General features: G+C 48.0%; 1 protein-coding gene, 1 long non-coding RNA gene and 1 other non-coding gene across 3 annotated transcripts in view; 1 reads left to right on the top strand and 2 right to left on the bottom strand.

The window, feature by feature from the left end:
* Positions 1-18,306, bottom strand: part of FKBP9 (FKBP prolyl isomerase 9) — a 27,974-nt gene extending 9,668 nt beyond the window's left edge. The window contains exons 1-6 of the mRNA XM_059655808.1: positions 17,903-18,306; positions 9,404-9,549; positions 8,820-9,009; positions 8,064-8,209; positions 5,782-5,971; positions 2,314-2,459 (exon numbers count right to left, since the gene is read on the bottom strand). Coding sequence (XP_059511791.1) covers positions 2,314-2,459; positions 5,782-5,971; positions 8,064-8,209; positions 8,820-9,009; positions 9,404-9,549; positions 17,903-18,135 — 1,051 coding nt within the window. The 5' untranslated portion in view covers positions 18,136-18,306. The remainder of the gene's footprint in view (positions 1-2,313; positions 2,460-5,781; positions 5,972-8,063; positions 8,210-8,819; positions 9,010-9,403; positions 9,550-17,902) is intronic.
* Positions 17,093-21,464, top strand: LOC132211174 (uncharacterized). The gene is made up of 3 exons (XR_009447427.1): positions 17,093-17,512; positions 18,630-18,732; positions 20,689-21,464. It is a non-coding gene; the product is annotated as an uncharacterized LOC132211174 (long non-coding RNA).
* Positions 20,996-21,100, bottom strand: LOC132211562 (U6 spliceosomal RNA). Its single transcript, XR_009447478.1, has one exon. It is a non-coding gene; the product is annotated as a U6 spliceosomal RNA (small nuclear RNA).

The following is a 21,464-nucleotide window of genomic DNA, read 5'->3' as shown; positions in this document are numbered from 1 at the left end:
GCCCCACAAGCATTTACTGCGGTGACTGCGGGCCTGCCCTGAGGTAGGTGGTGAGGAAACCACACACTTTGTCTGTGTCCTGACACCCTCAGCGGTCAGTCCCTCAGGGATGAGCATTAGGTGCCAATCAAAAGAGGACAGAGGTGGACCCCTGACTCCCCCAAGACTCCCCCTCCCCTGCACAAAAGCACCTGGGGTGTCACGGGTGAGGGCGCCACGCCCCCACAGCAACTTGGGATGCAGCAGCCGCAGGCCCAGAAAATTTATGAGCCTTCGATGCATCCCAGAATCTTATCTAATTCTCTGACAGAAAGCCAAAAGGAGAAAAATCATTTAAGCAAATGTCTTCCCGTCAATACATTCTTTCAAGAGAAAGGAAGGACTAGTCCTGAGGCCATAATTACAGGGACGTAAACACTCAGAAGTAGTTTTCTATTTCTGCACGCCTTTGGCTAGAGGTAGAAGTTTACATGACACAGAACAACAGGCATCGAGACACAAGGCAAATAAGCAAGGCCTGTTCCATGTGGCTCAAGCCGTGACCTGTGGTGGCTGCATAAATGGAAAATCTACGTCGGGAAGGAACAAGCAACCTGAGGTTTCTTAGATATTCTGGACATGCCCTCCTGGGAAAATTCCAAAGACCCGTAGGCACAGTAGTAGTCAGGAAAGGGTAATATCATAAATATATACAGCCTGCCAAGCCAGCCAGAACCCCATCAGCAAAAACAAAATCAAATCAGAATAAATGCCACATCAACTATTCCTAAGCAAGCTAGCAAAAAATGGTATATGAGGGGGGAAAAAAACATAATTAAGAAGGGAAATATGGCTTGGAATACTATGCAGCCATTAAAAATACCCGTTGATATAGAGAATTTTCACAACAAATTCGACAGAAAGAGACATGACAAAGTTATATGTACAGATGATCCCATTTTGGTCAGTATTTGTGTTGGTGGATGTGTGTTTCCTTTTATCTACATAGATTCACATAGACTAAAAAATATAGAGGAGTAACCGGGGGTGGTGGACACACAATACAATATACAGATGATGTATTATAGAACTGTACAGCTGAAACCTATACAATTTTATTAACCAACGTCACCCCAATAAATTCCATTTTTAAAAAGCATAGAGGAGTATTCACTTCCTGGTCGTATTCGTTTCCTATTGCTGCCATAACAAATTACTACAAACTTGCTGACTTAATGTCCTTGCCTTTCCCAGCCTCTCAAGGTCATGGCCATTCCCTGCCTTGTGGCCCCTTCTCCCATCTTCTACGTCAGCAGCTTAGCGTTTTCTCCTCTTTCTGACCTTTTGCTTTCCTCTTACAAAGACTCTTTTTAAAAAATATGTTTTTTTATTGACTTCAGAAAGAAAGGGAGAGGAAGAGAGAGAAGCATCAGTGATGAGAAAAAAAATCACTGATTGGCTGCTTCCTGCACATCCCCCACTGGAGACCAAGCCCGCAGCCAGGGGAGTCCAAGTGGGACCTGCTGGTTCACAGGCTGACGCTCAACTGAGCCACGCTGGCCAGGCATAAAGGCTCTTGTAAGTACATCAAGGCTGCCTGGATGGCCCAGGGTGATCACCCATCTCAAGATCTTTCCCTCCCTTAGTCGCATCTGCAAAGACCGTTTTGCCATGAAAGTAACCTTCTCAGGTCCTGGGGACCGGGCGCGGCCGTCTTTTGGGGCCACTCTTCTGCTTGCCACACTACAACGTTCATTCCTGGGTGGGGGGATTATGGGAGGTTTTTGTTGTCTTGATCTGTACTTTCTTTTTCAAGAGTCAACATGTACTCTTTGTGTCCTTTTTAGGAGGGAGTTTACGATGAGAGGGACAAAACTGTTCTGAAACTGGATTAGCGTGATGGTTGCACAACTCACTACAGTTACTAAAAGTCACTGAACTGGATCCTTAAAATGGTGACCTTTATGGCATATAAATTATACCTCAAATAAAGCTGTGAAAAAGCAAAACGTGTTTCGCCATTTACTCTCAAATGGCTTAACAACAACAAAAAAAAAACGTAATTTATAGACAGAGAGAAAATAAACATAGCAAGATGTTACAACTGGGGAAATGAAGGGGCGCTCACTATATAGCTCTTCCACTCCTGGAGTCGCTTTACGGTTTTTCCAAAGGAAAAGGCCAATCGGTGGGCAGGGCAGACCAGGGGAAACAGCAGGGCAGCTCCGGAAGGGAGAGCTGTTGGGGCCTTCAGGTCTAGTTGCACTTCAGTTTCGACACTGCGCTCATGGAGGCCGGGTTGCTTGGAACGGCCTGCAGGCAGCCAGCACTCACCTCTCCCATCCTCCCCGTACCCCAGGTGAGGGGGGACCACGATCCTCCGCTTCTCTCCGATGCAAACACCCAGTAGACCTTCATCCATCCCAGCAATCACGTAGCCCTGCCCGATGTACGTGTCGAAGGTGCGGTTCCGTGAGTAGCTAGAAAAGAACACACAGAGTTCCTCACAAGGGGCACCACAGCTGGGACATCCGTCAGCACGGTGAGGCAGCAGGAGACCGAGGCCGCCAGTCCCCGAAGACTGTGACCTTATTGTAAAAATATGTATGGTTTTATTGATTTCCGAGAATGAAAGGGAGAGGGAGAGGGAGAGAGAGAAACATCGATGAGAGAGAAGCATGGATGGCTGCCTGGAGATCGAGCCCCCAACCCAGGCATGTGCCTGACGGGGAATTGAACCAGCAACATCCTGGGGCGTGGGAGGGTGAGCTAATCCAGCTGGGCAAATACAGTGAACCTTAGAATCGGAGGACACAGCCAGGAAAAGGCTACTCTGTCCACACCCAGCGTCCAGGCTGCCCTGTCGGCAGGGGCACCTCAGACACAAGCCCTCCAGCCTTCTGGTCACCTTATGAATGGGACACAGTAACGAGGGGCGACCACAGAAATGCAGCTAATGTTACTGAGACGGATGCTTGGCAACCACGTCGGGCTAATGAAAAAAGCATCAAGGGAGCCCTTATCGGAAGCTCCGCAAGCGTCCAAGGACAATGTCCAGCTTCTAAGGAGAACCTCTGCACAGGTGGGACGTGAACACCGAGAGCAACTGGACTCGGCAGTCTCCACCACCGCCTGGAGAATTCTCCTGCCGTGTCCCCGCTCACCGCGCTGCCATCTGGCGAGGACTTGGGTTTCCCAAGTGCCACTGGCAGGCGGCCCAAGCATTCCGCTCAGCGGAGATCCAGGCTCTGGGTGAACTGCCAACTGAGGTCAAGAATCATGAGTTTGGTGAGAACAAGAAGCAATTTCTCGCAGCCCGATGATTCCAGAATAAAATCATAAAATTTCATCTGCCACGTCTACTACCCAACTCTGAACCATAGGGATCTGCACCCGTTCTCCACCCCCACCTGGGGCAGATGGGCAGAAAGCCTGTCCTGAAAGAGCCAGTCTGTCCTACCATCCCCTCATTGAGCACAGCCCGGGGTGACTGCCTCAGAGAAGGCAGGGAGAGCTGTGAGGGTCTTCCTTCTCAGCACCCTCAGAGACCACCAAGCCAAGGAGCATGAAGAAATGATAATAACAGTCCTGGCCGGTGTGGCTCAGTTGGTTGAGCATCATGCCATGCACCAAGAGTTCACTGGCTCAATTCCTGGTCAGGGCATATGCCCGGGTTGTGAGCTCAATCTCCTTGGTCAGGGTGAAGGCATATGGGAGGCAGCTGATTGATGTCTCTCTCACATCTATGTTTCTCTCTCTCTCTCTCTCTCCCCCCTTCTCTTTTTTAATATGTTTATTGATTTCAGAGAGGAAGGGAGAGGGATAGAGAGATAGAAATATCAGTGATGAGAATCATTGATCAGCTGCCTCCTGCACGCTCCCTACTGGGGATCGAGCCTGCAACCCAGGCATGTGCCCTTGGCCGGAATCGAACCTGGGACCCTTCAGTCCGCAGGTCAATGCTCTATCCACTGAGCCAAACCGGCTAGGGCTCTCCCCTCCTTTCTTTCTAAAAATCAATAAAAACATATCCTGGGGGGAGAGGATTAAAAAAGAAAGAATACTGTTTTGTAAGTGCAGGATATAGCAAGCTCTCATTCCTGCAAAAAAATAAAATAGGGGAATATGTATTTCAATGTATACGTATGGATGACCGATGAAATTCATAATCCCGCTTCTCTGTGAAGAGGGGCACTGGGTGTCAAGGACAGGATAGGAGAACAATTCTTCATTGTATACACTTTTATACTTTGAGGATTTTGAACTATGACAGTGTATCACTTAGTAGAAAATAATAATGTTGAAAAAAGAAAAAGAATACCATTTATCATACAAATTAGAAAGCTAAAATAGTTTAAGGTATGACACTGGCCCAGGAAGAGTTAGACCAATGGAAAAGGATAAAAATTCTAGACAAAGACCCAAAAGTATATTTTAAGAATTTGGTACGTAATAAAAGCCAGATATTTGATGAGTGAGGAAAAAAACAGTTATTCAATAAGGAGTGTTGGAAGCACTAGCTAACCATCTGGAAAAAACTAGTTAGATGCTTACTGTCACATTGAATACAACCAATTCCAGATGGATTGAATATTTAAGCATGAATGCATTCATAAGAGTGGAGAGGGACTGTGGAAAGTTATTAATATTTACGCTGGTAGTGAGAATAGAAGGGGCTGATGGGAAATTATTATGTTCTATTATATACCTTTGCATTGTTTCACTTATAGAGTAAAGTAGGGACTGGTGGTACAACATATCATAACGCGTACGTGGCTTTCATTTTGAGCCATGACTGTTACATTTTCCCCCGAAAAGAAAACCAAATGAAAAACTTAGAAGAAGAGATCCCAGGAGAGCAGGAAGAATGAATTATTCAAATAAAATGAAACCATATAACAATTCTTCTGGCTGACTATCAGTGGTTCTCAACCTGTGGGTCGCGAACAATGAAAATACATCCTGCATATCAGATATTTACATGACGATTCATAACAGTAGCAACATTACAGTTATGAAGTAGCAACGAAAATAATTTTATGGTTGGGGGTCACCACAACATGAGGAACTGTATTAAAGGGTCGCGGCATGAGGAAGGTTGAGAACCACTGGTAGATAAACGTGAAGTCTACTGCCTCCACTGTTTGCCCTACAGGAGTGGTTTCCAAACAGCACAGGCCATTTGAAGGAGCAAGACACACCTCACACAGGCAGGCCCCTGCCATCTGCACACCTGCAGCTGAGCCTTGTAAACCAAACAGGACTCTGAATCACAACAGAGGCTGGGCCATTAGCCTCTTCGACCGCAGGAAGGCAGCCGAACTCACCCAGCCAGTCCCCGCAGTAACAGGAAAGCCTGTAAAGTTTGGCAAGCGCCTTTGTCTCCCTTATGTCCTTAACCATCTCTGTGAGAAAGGTGCCAATCACAGGTAAAAACCTGAAGCGTAGGGAGGTCAAATGCTGTCCAAAGCGACACCGCTAGTGCACAGGGACTGGAACCCAGGTGTCCTGCCACCCAGTCTGTTCCCTTCCCAGCCTACTGCCTGGACCTCCCTTCTGGCCACTTCCCATCTTGGGCCCCACAGTTGAGTGTGCGCTTGGATAGCTGAGCACAGCAGAGGGGGCCGGTGGGCGTCTAAGGTGAACCTCCCCTCTTTCCCGGCAGATTCAGGTCCCCCAGGTCCCCAGGGGACAGCTCTACCAGCCTCTGAAGGACTTCAGCTCAGCAAACAGCAACCTGTGTCGGAGCTGGAAACACTCACTCGGACTCAGCACTGAAGGGCGTTCAGGCCCGGTCCTCACCTGGAGTCAAAGAGGGTGCCGTCCAGCAGCGTGCCGTTGTAGTGGTACCTGAGGAAGTCCCCGCTCTGGCTGCGGCGCTCGCAGTTCTCAGGGACCACCTTGTTCTCCACGGAAATGCCATCCTTGGGGTTGTGCAGGTCCAGTAAGGCAACATCGAACACCAGCGATGCCTGCCCAGGAATGTCCTTCCCTGGGGCGGAATGCAGGAAGGTCATGACATCAGGACACAAGGACTGCCACTCAACACCCCGTGTGTGTGTGTGTGTGTGTGTGTGTGTGTGTGTGTGTGTGTAACTCATTCTTTGACAAATGTTCTTTCTCATCCTGGGCGGCTCCCCCTGGTGTCTCACCGTGGCCGGCAGGTACAATGTGAAGTCTGACTCCCTCAGGAAAAGGAGCAAAGTGGCATGAATGAGGGAAAAGACGACTATGACCATGCTGTCTACGCTTGTGCTGGCAAATCAAGGCTCCACGTGGGCACCCCCACATGCAAACGCCAAGACATACGTCTGTGGGCGTGTTTGTGTAGAAATGCAAATGACAGACATTTAAAGGCACAAAGCCCAGGTCTGCTCCTACCTAGACGTGTTCTTTGGAATCCAAAGCCAGTTTGTTTGTTTTTTAACCATATGCAAAATTAAATCCTCTAGGTGACTCCAAAACCAGATATAAATAAAATTAAAGTTAGCTGAGGTCAGAGAAAAAGGGACACCCGCAACCTGAAATATAAAGAGTCCGCGAGTGGTTTCTATCTCGCCTCTGGATGGCACTGCCTCTCCTGGATCTTCCGACAGCGACAGCCAGGAGTCCTGCATATCAGCAACACGATCACCCACAGGGCGAGTTTACTGAGCACTTGCTCTTTATGCGAAGATCAGCAGCCACCAGTAATGACCTCTAAGTGCAGTACTTTGGGATGAAAGTGAGTTCACTGAGGAACCACCGACCTCAACCCTCTGAGTTGCCACTGTTCACCAGGCAGAGGAGGAGGCCTGGGCAAGTGAGCCACGCGGTCCTTCCCTCAGGGGGATGATGAAATCGGCTGAAACAGGCTGCTGAGTCAGCCTCCGGAATGCAAGGTGTGGCCCATCCCGAGGGTGTGTGTGTGAGAGTGTGTGTGTGTGTGTGTGTGTGTGTGTGTCTGTGTGTGTGTGTGTGAGGGTATGCAGTAGGATATGCATCTTTTGTACTTTTCTGAATCTTGTAATTTAAGAGAAAAAAAGAAAACCTTAAAAGTCACCCCAGGGCTTACATTTTTCTAGCATTATCACGTACTAATTGACTGTTCGTTGTCATTTTTCTAACAACTTTATTGAGATATAATTCCCATACAATTCACCTATTCAAAGTGATACCTGGACAGCTGAGTACAGTATTAAAGTACAAAGTTTTTAAAGAGTTCTTATTTTAAATAAACCTTTTCTTTTGAATATTTAAATTATTAATTCTTTAAAATAAATAAGTAATGTTCCTCACATTTAGCTAGGCGTTTAGTTTTATGATGTATGCCGGGTGCATGTAGATGATGGCAAAAGAATTTGGGAGCCAATGCGAACGAATGTCCTCGGGCAGGGATGAGACCACGGGAGCATCGGTAAGATTGGACTGTCTGGTTCGAATCTCATTTCGCTGGTGGGAACAACACAGGCTGGGCAGTGGTTGGCGCCCACGGTTATAGCTTATGAGGCAGTGGCAGACGCTTCCTTGTGAACGCCCATGACCGTGAACACGTGGAGGTTCCCGCCACTCAGTCATCAGAGAGCAGATGAGCTGGACTAGCACGGGCTGCCCCACACGACTGTGCAGAGACGGAAACACTGCGCCTGCACCGCCCAGGACAGGAGCACTCGGCCACGTGCCAGCAAATAGTCACAAGTAGCTAATGGCTACCATACTGGACAGCGCAAGTCCAGACCAACAGGTCTGGGGGATTTCGTGTAGCGAGTTGCATTGATCACTGCAATTAAAATAAGGACAGCCTTGGCCAGCACGCCTCAGTTGGTTGAGTGTTGTCTGTGCACCAAAAGGTTGCTGGTTCAATTCCCCAGTCAGGGCACATGCTCAGGTTTCAGGCTCGATCTCTGGTCGGGGGCATGCAGGAAGCAGCTGATCAATGTTTCTCACATCATTGTTTCTCTTTCTCTTTCTCTCTCTCTCTCTCTCTCTCTCTCTCTCTCTCTCTCTCTCCCCCTTCCTCTTTCTCTAAAAAAAAATCAATAAAAAAAAATCTTAAAAACAAAGAAAGGACAGATGAGAGTGGCGTGAGAGTGAGAAGGACTTACCGTCTCCATCCTCTCCGTAGGCCAGAAAAGGAGGAATGGTGATGATGCGCTTTTCCCCCACACACATCCCCAGCAGCCCTTTATCCATCCCAGGAATCAGCCAGCCAATTCCCACGTAGGTGTCATATGTTTTCATGCGATTATGACTGAAAACCAACGAGAAAGGGGAGAAGTTCCATTCCAGAAGGGCATTTCTAACTCACCCCTCAGTAGGGTTTTTGTTACCCACATCTCAGCTGAGCAATGAACCCATCCCCATCCCGGCAGACGAGCATATATGGATCTTTGCTCCTAACCACAGAGCACACGTCCTAGAATTTATAAAAAGCCTGTAATTAAGCCACAGCGATTCACAAAATTAGGCTTGTTCTTCTAACCGAACACACCTACAGTGAGGGGAAAGGCTCACTTCCCCAGCTTAGCACCTTCTGCCCACACTTCTCGAAGCTTCCTGTACATGCAGCCTTCCCCTCCTCCTTCCGTGGAAAAACTACAAAAATGAACCAAAAAATGCATGAACTCCTTGGTCTTAGGGCCCTTCACTTAACGAGACCTTAAAATACTGTTAATTTCGATAAACCCTGTTCTTAGGTTTTTCTAAGATAGTTTACAATGTGGACTCTGGCTCTATGAAGAAGTTAATGCTGGGGAAAGCTGGGAGGAGTCCGTTTCCTGGTTCCTCCACGGGTATGAAAAGCAGGCGAGCTGGAGGGACTCGGGGCATTTCACGGATACGAGCACGGATGTGGGACTTACCTGGAATCGAACAGTGTCCCATCCAAGAACGTCCCGTTGTAGTGGTACCTAACGAAATCGGACACCTGGATGGTCCGAGGGCAGCTCGGGGGCTTGAAGTAAGTGTGAACCTGAACCTGATCTTCCGAATTCCAAATATCCATCAGAAGAACGTCAAAATGCAGCACTGAGTCTGGGGGGATCACACCAGCTGAAAATGAAAGAGAATTCATACTGAGGAGCTGCCGTCGAGGGCTCAAGGGGACACCGGCCTCCAATTCCAAACTGAGGCCGGCTGTCCTCCAAATGAAACAGAAAGAAAACAGAAAAACAGAATGTTCCTCTCAGCCAGGGTAACACTCACTACACCTGTGTTAATAACGCCTTCCTTCACATCTAGAAGAAATGACCCTAAGAGAAATTTTAGCTCTGTGTGTGTGTGTGTGTGTGTGTGTGTGTGTGTGTGTGTGTGTGTGTTTGCTGCTTCTTAATTTCCTCCCCACAATCTAAAGCTTCCAAGGATTTCCCCATCGGCCTGACTGAACAGCCTGCAAATGTTCAGTTGTTTCTGCAGACGTGTTGACAAACACGGAACGAAAACTTACAAACGCCTTCACTGCCATAAGCAAGCTTGGGGGGGATCTTCACAAACCGCCTCTCGTTCACGCACATCCCGACCAGAGCCTGGTCCATCCCTGCGATCAGCTGTCCTTTCCCCACAAACACGTTGAAAGTGGAGTCTCTGTCGTAGCTGACAACCCAAAAGGTAGGGAGAGAAAGAAAAGTATAAGTAACGTTTCCCTTCGTGAAACCCAGCTGTGAACATGTACCCGCGGACGGAGTGAGGTCACTGCCAAGCAAAAAGCCTGCAGCGGAGTTACTGACACGGGAACTGTTCATACAGGGCTGGAATTTTTTAAATTCCTGTGACTACTGCCAGCAAGTCTAGTTAGATAGCATCAGCATAACTCCCTCCCCCATATATATTTTATATATATATATATATATATATATATATATATATATATATATATATATATAATTTATTTTAAAAAATAACTTCCAATTCTACTAAAATTTGTTTGCTCCATTTCTTTCTCTTTTTTATTGCAGAAAAAACACACTTAGGGCAGTGAAACAGGGACAGGCACAAAAGGAGCAACAGGAGAGCCCAGGCTGGCCGCTCTGGCTCGCTGGGAAGTCAGAGGAAAGGGGCCGTGTGGTCAGGTTCAGGGGGTGGGTCCGGGATGAGCTGCCGCTGCCCACTGCTCCCCTGGCTGCAGGTCTCATGGGGTCCCTTAGAGCTTGGGGAATACATGCCTGTGGGGGGGAAAGGAGGGAGAGAATGGCATGGACATGCTCCCTGGAGGGAGAGCACCCAGTTTACTCCATTTCTGTGTGATTGGTACCTAAAAACATCATCCTAGCCCAGCCAGTGTGGCTCAGTGGTTGAGCAACAACCTATAAACCAGGAAGGAAGTCACAGTTAAATTCCTGGTCAGGGCACATGCCTGGGTTGCAGGCTCCATCCCCAGTAGGGGGTGTGTAGGAGGCAGCCAATTGATGATGTTTCTATCTCTCTATCCACCCCCCTTCCTCTGTCTCTAAAAGTCAATAAAAACATTAAAAAACAAAAAAATACATACAATAAAGATTGTATGGCCATTTTAAAATATCAGATTAAAAAAGCAATAAACATTTTTAAACATAACAGACTTCTGTCATGGGGATGTAATGTACAGCATGGGTCTATAGTTAATAATTTCCATATTATATTTCATATTTGTAAGCTGCTAAGAGCGTAGGTCTTAAAATTTCCCATCAAAAGAAAAAAATTTTGTAACTACGTATGGTGACAGATGTTAACTACTCTGTGGTGATCATTTTGCAATACATCCAAATATGAAATCATTATGTTATACACTTGAAACTAATATGTAATATGTCAATTATACTTTAATTAAAAAATTGGAAAAAAAAATACCAAAAAAACCCCAAACAGATTTCTATTCCCTGGAAAAGAGGATACACTCATTAAGAGAAAAGTGCAGGTTACAGAGCCACGATATAAAACAATCCCATTATGGATTTACATATATAGATGCACATGAAAAAATCCACAAGGCGACACACAAAAATAATATCAATGATAATCTATGGGTAGGAGATTACAAGTGATCTGTCTTCCCTTTAATGCTCTCTTAATTTTCAAAATGATCATGTAATATTTGTGTAATAAAACACTAAGAGCCGCTGGATTAGACCTCATTAGGGTACACTGCCCTTCATTTGGTAAATGACTTCCACCTTTTCTCTAAAAAAAGGCTGGGGACAACAGCACATCCTCCTCCCACTGGCAGGGCAGCTTCCTCAGACCCCACCCCCACTTCCCTTTGTCCTCAGTTTTATGGCCCATTCAGTAGCCTTCCTTTCTCCAAGGTCAGTGAATAGAACACAAAATTCCAAGTGCAGGCCAAGAAGCCAGAGGAGAAAAGAACGTGGTCAGCTTTGTGCCCTGGGCGGCTTTACACCTGAACCCTCAACCTCTGGAGGACCAAGAGCCGCTCCCTCTCCCTCGAATGCCAGCTCTGAATTCCACATGGCCATGGCCATGGCCGACCATGCCCCGAACCACCATCTAACTGGTGGGTTTATGTTAATAATGACCAGAACTTGAGGCTTCAAAGACTCCCCACGCCCAGAACATGCACAGACAGCAACAATGCACAGGCTGAAGACTACTTTATAACTATGTTTTCCATCCACAGCACTTGAATGTAGTTCCCACATTTTTTTAAAGAATGCATTTATATGTATATGTATATGTATATACACACACATATATATGTATATAATCTTTTTTAAAAAATTGGTTTCAGAGAGGAAGGTAGAGGGAGAGATAGAAACATCAATGATGAGAGAGAGACATTGATCAGCTGCCTCCTGCATGCCCTCTACTGGGAATTAAGCCTGCAACGGTGGCCTGTGCCCTGACCGGAATTGAACCAGTGACCTCCTGGTTCATAGGTTGACGCTCAACCACCAAGCCACACTGGCAAGGCTATAGTTCCCAAATTTAATGAGAATGTTTAATAATAACTACTATTTAGAGAGTGTTTCTGATGTGAGGCACAGAGGCAAACTCAGTTTTGCCCTATACTCCTCACTGGATCCTCATACAACATGTTAAGGTGGGTGCGAATACCTGGGTTCGTGAAGGTGAAAACATTTCCCAAACTCACATGGTTAGCCAAGTGGAGGGGAAAAAAGCTAGAACCCAGGACTGTTCAACTCTTACTTTTCAGGCATAGGGCCTCCATAGATGATGTATAAAAACCGCTACTGCCTCGCAGTATTAATTTCTTCACTTGATGACCCCGTAAACGAAGTGCTAAAAACACAAAACACCCTTCTAAAAGAAAATTTACATACTCAAGAAACTAACGGTGCAAGGCAGGCCAGTCTTATTTACTGCTGAAAACTCTGACCATCTGGAAAAATAAAGTTGTTCTGAGCACATTTGTGCTGATCAGTACAACTGGCACACGTTCCTGTGCAGCGCCCAGCCCAGCGCCGGGCATGAAAATGAAGCTCGGGAATGAGCCGTTACACAACCTGTCCCAGCATCTGGCTGACGGACACCTTTTGCAGACATCCCAGGCTGAGTGCTGCGGAAACAGATGATACACCCAAAGGAGGCAGTTCCAGGGAAGTGTAATAAAAGGGGCTGTGCGCAAAAAAGTGTGTGTGTGTGTGTGTGTGTGTGTGTGTGCACGCGCGCACACCGGGCACAGAGAAATGACAGGGAGATGCAGTACCCAAGGGGACCAGTAGGGAGTACTGTTGTCACAGATGGGCCTGAAGGATTCAGGGACAGAGAGGGTAGCTCAGAGCACTCCACAGAAGCTAAGCTGGGACCTTAGGTCTGGAGACACTGCCCACTATGACTCCACAGACAGGGAGCCTGGGAGATAAATATCTCATCTTTATTCACCTCCCTCCCTCTGTTCTTTTGCTGATGCCGCATTCGCTGAACCCAACCAAAAGCCAAATGACAAGGAGGTCGCTGATATCACCCCCTGTATCACTGGAACGGGGAAAGTGGGCCTGGCAAGGCAAGTGGAAATCATCCAGCTCCTCCAACACCCCCTTTCCTCTCCACCAGCTTGTTTTTCTCCTCTGCTCATTCCCTGCTGCAGACCCTTCCATTGCTGCCCCTGACACCTGTACCTTCCCCTGCCTCGGTGGGGGGTGGGGGGGGGGGCTGCGGGGGGATGAGAGGTGCCTGCGGTACTCTCCAATGATGCTCTTCACAATTATCAGCCCAAAATCCACTAAGACTGGAGGCATCATGTAAAACCATCATATGCACCTCCCTCAACTGTATACCCACAAGCACACACCACCTGGCAGCATGTTCCTCAGGAAAAATGACTATCCCTGGCTGAATTCTTAAAGCACAAATTCCGTGGCTCTATTGGTAAGTGTAGGTTTCAATCTGCAATGAGGATGAACCTTGAGAAGAGAGAAGAACATAAGGCAAACTGAACACATTCCCTCTCTCAGGTCCCCAAAGCCCATTCCTTCCCCAAGCTCCCAAACTTCTCTCTCTTTTTTTTAAATGTTTGTTTTTATTTTTTTAATATATATATATATTTTTATTGATTTCAGAGAGAAAAGGAGAGGGAGAGAGAGAGAGAGAGAAACATCAATGATGAGAGAATCATTGATCGGCTGCCTCCGGCACGCCCCCTACTGGGGATTGAGCCCGAAACCTGGACATGTGCCCTTGACTGGAATCGAAGCTGGGACCATTCAGTTCGCAGGCGGACACTCTATCCACTGAGCCAAACCGGCTAGGGCTCAAGCTCCTCTTTTTAAAAGGGAATTAGAAAACCAGAAAGGAGTTCCTTGATGGCAGAGATGGCAACTACATCTTGGAAGGTGGAAAGGGAGTGGATGAGCAGGAACTGACCTAGAAATGAAGAAACAGAATCTCGATGTATAGAAAGGGGATGTGGCCAAGGGTGGGTGCCCTGTGCCTCCCAGAGCCTGCAGGTGGAAGGCGGCAGGACAGAAGGAAGCCTGAAGCTGTGTCAGAGCATCCCACCGCGCAGGGCATGTAGTAGGCGCACAATAATATTCACTGAACATCTGGACTCTAAGGCCTGCAGGCTGTGAATGAAATGACCAGATGCTTGGTTTGCCTGCTAAAGATCACCGGAACTGCTAAACTTCAGTCCCCCAAGGAAATCCGAGCAAACAGAAGAGACCATCCCCCTCTAAGGGGACGAGGAGTGCTAGGAATACGACAAAACTCCTAAAAGCTGCATCAGGACTGGCTGACCAGGCGCTCCAAGACCTGGAGAGTGAGAGCAGGAGTCCCACGGACACCTGCAGGCGGAAAGCTGGGGTCCTCTCCTAGGGTCTGGGGCAGCAGCCGCAGGGGCGTATTAACGAACTCACAGAGGCTCCGAATAAAACCAAACCAAGCCCAAGCCAGTGGCCAACGGCTGAAGGGCTGGATCTCTTGGCAACTGCAAATGCCCATAAGCTGAACCATCACCAACTGCTCCCAAGCGCCAGGCAGAGATGCAGGAAGAAAGAAAGCTCTGTGGAAAGAAAGGCCCTTCGAGGTTTATGACTCCGGTCGGGGTGACAGCCATCCAGCCATCGTTTCCCTCTGGGCACAATCTCCAAATCAGCAGCCAAAGCCCAAAACACCTTGGATTTTTCCTCCCTCAAGATCTTCGAGCAGGAATAGCAAAGTCATCCCTAATACTTCCTAAAATCCCAAAGGAAAGGGGGCCCTAGAGGGAAAACCTCACATTAGTAAAGCACCTACTGTGTGCCCTGCCCCTTCCACTCCACTGTCCACACTGCAGCCACAGGGACCTTCGTAAAACACAAATCTGGTCCCTCATTCCCCTGATTAAAACTCTCCAATAAGCCCTAACCGGTTTGGCTCAGTGGATAGAGCGTCCACCGGCAGACTCAAGGGTCCCAGGTTCGATTCCAGTCAAGGGCATGTACCTTGGTTGCGGGCATATCCCCAGTGGGGAGTGCGCAGGAGGCAGCTGATCGATGTTTCTCTCGCATTGATGTTGCTAATTTCTAACTCTCTATCCCTCTCCCTTCCTCTCTGTAAAAATTCAATCAAATATGTTTAAAAAAACAAAACAAAAAAACTCTCCAATAAAAAAGAAGAAAGGCCGAGACCGGTTTGGCTCAGTGGATAGAGCGTCGGCCTGCGGACTGAAGGGTCCCAGGTTCGATTCCGGTCGGGGGCATGTGCCTGGGTTGCGGGCGCATCTCCAGTGGGAGATGTGCGGGAGGCAGCTGGTCGATGTTTCTCTCTCATCGATGTTTCTGACTCTCTGTCTCTCTCCCTTCCTCTCTGTGAAAAATCAATAAAATATATTTAAAAAAAAAAAAAAAAAAAAAAAAAAAAAGAAGAAAACTCTCCAAAGGCTTTCCATTGTCCTTAGTCAAAGTCCATACTCCATACCCAAGCAGGCAACATCCCTCTAAAGCTGGCCCAGCCCTCCCTTCTGGCCTCCTCTCACCTCTCTTTTCTCCCCTCGGCCACTCCCATGCTCCCACTCCCAGCTCAGACCACAATGAACAGACTGAGTGTCCGCCAACACAATGCTCCCACCTGCAGATCTCAACTATTCCCTTTACCAGACACACTCTCTTCTCCCTACAACCCTCACCCCTCAGCATCTCCCAGTAAATTGTAACCCTCCTCAGGTCTCATCCCTGAAACCCCAGGACATCCTGAACCCCACCCCAACATGACATACGGTTAAGCCTTCTGTGTGCTTCCACAGCTCCTTGCTTTTCTTCCATCGTTTATATATGGTAGCCCTTAGGCTCTGGCACTAAAATGCCTTGGTTCAAAGCCCCACCCCACCACTTAGTAGCTAGGGACCTTCAGCAAATTCCTTGAACTTACTGAGGTTCGGTTTCTTCAGTGGTAGTGAGGTATCTACCTCGCTGTCTTATAAGTTAAACAAATTCATCTGAGATTAAATGAATTCATGTATGTAAGGACAGGTGATAAAAACTCCATGTGAACTCTATGTGAGAAACAGAAGTGTGTGCTATTCTTTCTGTACTACCTCACTATGTGATTGCTGAACTGTCCGTGGTAGGGGCAGGGAGGGGACAGTCCCTTCAGGGGCAGACACTGCATCCAAGTTTGCTGAGTGGACGGTAGCCCCTCTGTGCTCTTTCCACCGTCCCACACCGTCTCAAAGTGGTTGCCATGCCTACAGGGTAGACAGTCTCAGACAACTTGTTCTAGTGCGAATTATTAAGTAACACCAGTGTAAGCAGGAAATTCTTCCCTATTTCTAACTAAAGAAGCAAATGAGAGAAGACACACAAATGGTCAGTAAACACTGAGAAGATGCCCAGCATCATTAGCCTGAGGGAAGTACCACTTAAAACCACGAGGTACCACTTCACAGCCACCAATGATTAAGTGGCTACAATTAAAAAAACAATTATAGGTGCTGGGAGAACGTGGAGCAGTTAGGACCCCATGCACTGCTGGTGGGAATGCAAAATAGTGCAGTCAACTGTTGGAAAACGCGGTTCCTCAAAAAGTGAAATAGAGTTGCCAAAGGACCCAGCCAATTCCACTCCTAGTGCTGTACGGTTATTCCACATTTTGATTGCCCATTTATCAGTTGATGGGCATTCGGGCTGATAGTACTTTCTGGCTATTAGGAATAATGATGTGTGAACATGCATGCACAAGGTTTTGTGTGGATATTTGTTTTCATTCCTTTTTTTGGAGTGATGAAAAAAAATGTCCTGGAATTGGATAGTTGTGATGTTTGCACAACTGTGACTATACTGAACTGTACATTTTGAGTGAATTGCTTGGTATGTGAATTCTACCTCCAAAACAAAAGACATGATTGAAACAATAGTAAGCACGTGCATGTCTGAGCACTTGCTATGGGCCTCATAGCACGCTAAACAGCTTTTGTAGATTCGCTCATGGTCTATAATTTCAAAAAACACGCCGAAGCCGGTTTGGCTCAGTGGATAGAGCATCGGCCTGTGGACTGAGGGGTCCCAGGTTCGATTCCGGTCGGGGGCATGTGCCTGGGTTGCGGGCACATCCCCAGTGGGGGATGTGCAGGGGGCGGCTGATTGATGTTTCTCTCCCATCGGTGTTTCTGGCTATCTCTCTCCCTTCCTCTCTGTATAAAATCAATAAAATATATTTTAAAAAAAAACAACAAAACAAAACAAAAAAAAAAACAAAGCCCGAGAAGGTAAGAGAAGGCTTAAAAAGACGAGTCCTGTAAGGAGCCTGCCCAGCCTGGGCACAGCGCGGACGCTCAACAGAACTCTCTGCCTAGTCGGGTGATTCACTGAGATGTGCCCCAACAGAACTGTTAGTAACAAAGCCTTGAGGGGGGGGGGGGGGGGCCTGGAGCTGGAGCCGAAGAGGCCTGTTAACTCCGGACTTGGATTGTCCGAGGTTTCAGCCTGCCTCCACTTAGACAAGTGTCTTAGCCTCAACGGCCTCCAACTTCACTGGCCTAATGAGGGTAATGACTACCAACCTCGGAGAACTGCAGTAAGAATTACGTGAGCACATTCTACGGAGAGCACTTAGAACTCCCCTGGCCCGTGGTAATCCCTCCATACACACAGCGGCCGCTATCATCGGCTGGAGCACCGCAGGCGAGGTGAGGGGCCTGCGGGAAGGCACGCGAAGGGGGCGGCAGGCGCGCAGCCACAGTGACCCCGGGCTCGGTCGACCCGCGGAGTGACGCTCTCACACGGGTTTCGCGCGTGTAAATGAACTGGCAAAGGGGGGGAGGGCGTGACTTGCCCCAACTCCGCTGCGCAAGGTCGTGTCGAAGATTCCAGCCCAGATAAGAAGACCTGGGGAGCCCGGAGAAGAAGACCTGGGGAGCCCGAGGGCCGGGAGGGGTGGAGGGTCGCGGAGCTTAGGGGCAGGAGGGGGGAGAGGGAGGAGCGCGGGTCCGCGGGGCGGAGCTGGGGGAGGTCCGTCGGGAGGGAAAGGCCTGTCCGGAGAGAGGGAAGCGGGAGAGAGAGCCCGCGGGGCGCGGTACCTGGAGTCGAACTTCTGGCCGTCGGGGAAGGTCCCCACGTAGTGGTAGCGCACGAAGTCGCCGCTGCGCACGGTGCGCGGGCACTCGTCGGGCACGAAGCGCCGTTCGATCTGCAGCTCCGCGTCGGAGCCCAGGCCCAGGCCGGCCACGGGCGCCGCCTGCCCGGTCACCCAGAGCAGCAGCAGGAGCAGCGGCGGCGGCGGGGGTCGCCAGCTCCGGGCCCTGGACGCCATCGGGGCGGCGAGGAGAGGAGCGAGGGTCGGGCGCGGAGACGGCGGGGGCGCGCGGAGCTCGGGCAGCGCGCGTGGCGGGCCGGGAGCAGCGGCGTTTGCAAACGTGGAGATGAATGCCGGCCCTCCCCGGGCCGCAGCCGCCACCCCCTCGGCCTCGGCCCCCGCCCCCGGCCACATCCGAGCGAGGGGAGGAGCTGCGGCCGCGCGCGGGGCGGGCCCGCTGCTCCCCTGCGCCGCCGCCCACCGGCCCTGCCCTCCGAGCCCGGGGCCCGCCCCGGGAAGAGACCGTCCCGGGGGAGCCGTGGTGCGCTCCGCGGCCCTGGGCTCGGGGCCAGAGTTGGGAGGGAAGAGCGTTTCATGCCTCCGCAGACCCGCTGGTCTCCGCCTGTCCCCGGAGACTCCGGATTTAGAACCGCGAGAGGCTCCGACGTGGCCGCGGGTCCAGTTACCCCCTGCGGCTTTGGAGAAGGAGAGAAACAGATTTTTTTTTTAAGCCTAGTTACAAGGATGGAGTCTCCACTGAAAAAGACTGGAAGTCCCATTCTTCTGGATTAGAGGGGAGGCACGCGTTGCCAGACTCCTGGACAGCTTGTACAGGTGAACGTTTTAACTTGCCAGCTGTGAATGTGTCCCCTCCCCGCCCCGCCATCAAGGTGTACTGTGAGCTGACTTACAGCCAACAGCCCGCCCGGCCTCAGACACGTGACTAAGCCACGTAGGGCTTCACAGTGCTCAGATGTGGCAAGAAGTTCATCGGGGTAGTTGAAGGCATTGAGCGTCGAGTCGGTTGTCCTTACTTACTAGCACCTGGCGCCAATGAAAGCAAATCACCTAAGTTTCGATTCACGTTGGAAGTGGAAGTTGTGGGCGCCCATTCAACGCGAAGAGCAATGCCCAACTCGAAGTGCCCGTGAAAAAGGAGACTTGATTCAGTGCAAACAGCTCAATTGGGATACAGAGTGGCCCTGAGACCAGCACAGCTGTGGGACCCCTTCCGGGGCCAGGCAGCCCGCGGTGAGGCCCCTCTCCAGCTACCAGCGGTTCTCAACCTGTGGGTCGCGCCCCCTTTGGGGGTGGAACAACCCTTTCACGAGGGTCGCCTAAGACCATCGGAAAACACATATAATTACATATTGTTTTGTGATTAATCATTATGCTTTAATGTTCAATTTGTAACAATGAAAATATATTATGATTCATAATTAGCAAAATTACAGTTATGAAGTAGCAACGAAAATAATGTTATGGTTGGGGGTCACCACAACATGAGGAACTGTATTAAAGGGTCGTGGCATTAGGAAGGTTGAGAACCACCCAGGGCCTGGCTCAGATGGCAGGAACACAATGCAGGCAAGCAGTTCAGTTCAGGCTTCTCCCTGAAGTTCAGTTTGCATGAGAGGTCTCTGGGTAGAAAAGGCCCCATTTTTTAAAAATTGAGCTCAGTTAGCCAGTGGGAGCTCTATTTAGTAGGTATCTTCTTTCTCGGGGTTCACAGAAGCAAGCAATTCTGATATCAAATGTGGCAGAGATAGCAAGAGAGAGAGAAACTGGGCACCAATCTAATATATACATACATATGCAAAAATACTAAATAAAACGTGAGCAAATTGAAATCAACAATTTATAAAAAGAATAATACATATAACATGGGGACTACTTAAGCAACCTTTAGCAAGTTCATAGTATCCTCTGCAAAATGAAGATAAAACATGATAATTACAAGATTTTTCTAGATCTTATGAGATCCCAGAATCTCATGAGAAACTTCATGTAGCACTAAAGAAATGTTCACTTTCTATTAGAGCTTATTCCATGGAAATCGAAAACCTATTCGTATAATTCACCCTATTAACACTGTTAGTCGGTATGGCTTGGGTAAAACTGATTTCACCCCTGGGAATTAAGGTGGGCATGTGACATTGGCTGGGCCAGTCAGAGTACTGCTTCTCTCTGACCACAGAGATTGTTTCCATGGCAGCTACATGACCCTTGCTAAGCCAAAGAGTATAATACATGGAAGTCCTATTGGAACTGAGAAAGGCTTCTTCCAGCTTCTTCCAGGGGCTGCTAAGTTGTTGGCCACCTTTGCCCCGACAATGGGAGAACCTATGTGAGAATGAAGCTGAGAGGAAGAGAAATGGCTGGCTCTTAACATTTCAGCACCTAGATCAGGCCGTTCCTGAAGTTCTACCCCATGACATCGAATATATGTGAGAAAATAAATTCCTTAAAAAAAAAAAAACAGCTTTATTTGGGTTTTGGTATGTTGTTTTCAAAAGGGTCGATTAATGCTTGCTCAAATGGAACTCTCAATCCCTGAGTCTTCTTCCTGAGAGATCAAATCATTTGAGTTAAGCAAATATTTGAATCAGTCAAGACTTTTTTTTATAAAGTGTGATACTATAGAGTTTTATTGATCAAGACTCTTTCGATTGCAAGTGTGAGAAGAACAACTTCACTGGTTTTTGCATAAAAGTATATCTGAAAGTTTTCAGCTTGTTTGCTTGCTATAATGTTTGGTATCTTCTTTTTGTTTCTTTTCTTGTACTTTAGGGGCATATCTTGACCAGCAACAAAGTCTTCCCAGGAGAGGAGGAACTATTGGCCCAGATCACTTGCATCTACAACTGGATTGGTTCATACACCGATTTTTCCCTCTCAAAGGGGAACCTGATTTCCAAGTTCTGAGATACACACACACACACACACACACACACATATACATTGTATGTCTGTTCATAGTCTTTTGTGTGTTTATTTGGACTTCCTGTAATAAATAGGAAAGAGCTCCCCAGGTATTTTAGGGACTGATTATATTAAATGCCATGTTTGAGGGAAATATCCTCTATACTATTTTTTTTTTAATATGGAATGCTTCGAGTTTGCATGTCATCCATGCGCAGGGACCATGCTAACCTTCTCTATATCGTTCCAATTTTAGTATATGTGCTGCCGAAGCGAGCACTCCCCTCTACTATTATTTTTACTTCCTCTGTAGTTTATCCCATTTCATGAAAGTTACTATAACTTCATGTATCAGATAACACTTTTAAAGAACAATCTAGTTAAGCACCTAACACTTTTGCATCCTGGCTCCACCATTTACTAGTTCTGCATCCTTGAGCATGTCACTTAACTCTCTGGGCCTCCTCCTGTCTACAAAATTAGTGTAATACATAAAGCTCATAACAGAGCTTAAGTTTGTAAAGATTAAATCATATCTTCTTAAGGGCTTGGCTCAATGACCAGTACATAAAAGCACTCAATATGTATTAGGTTTTATTTTCAGCTCCCAAAGCCTGTCTAAATTCAATATACACTGTTTTAAC

Source organism: Myotis daubentonii, chromosome 10 (assembly GCF_963259705.1).
Source record: "Myotis daubentonii chromosome 10, mMyoDau2.1, whole genome shotgun sequence".
Lineage (NCBI taxonomy): Eukaryota > Metazoa > Chordata > Mammalia > Chiroptera > Vespertilionidae > Myotis > Myotis daubentonii.
Note: the sequence above shows the minus strand (reverse complement) of the source record. Positions and strands in the feature narration are given on the sequence as shown.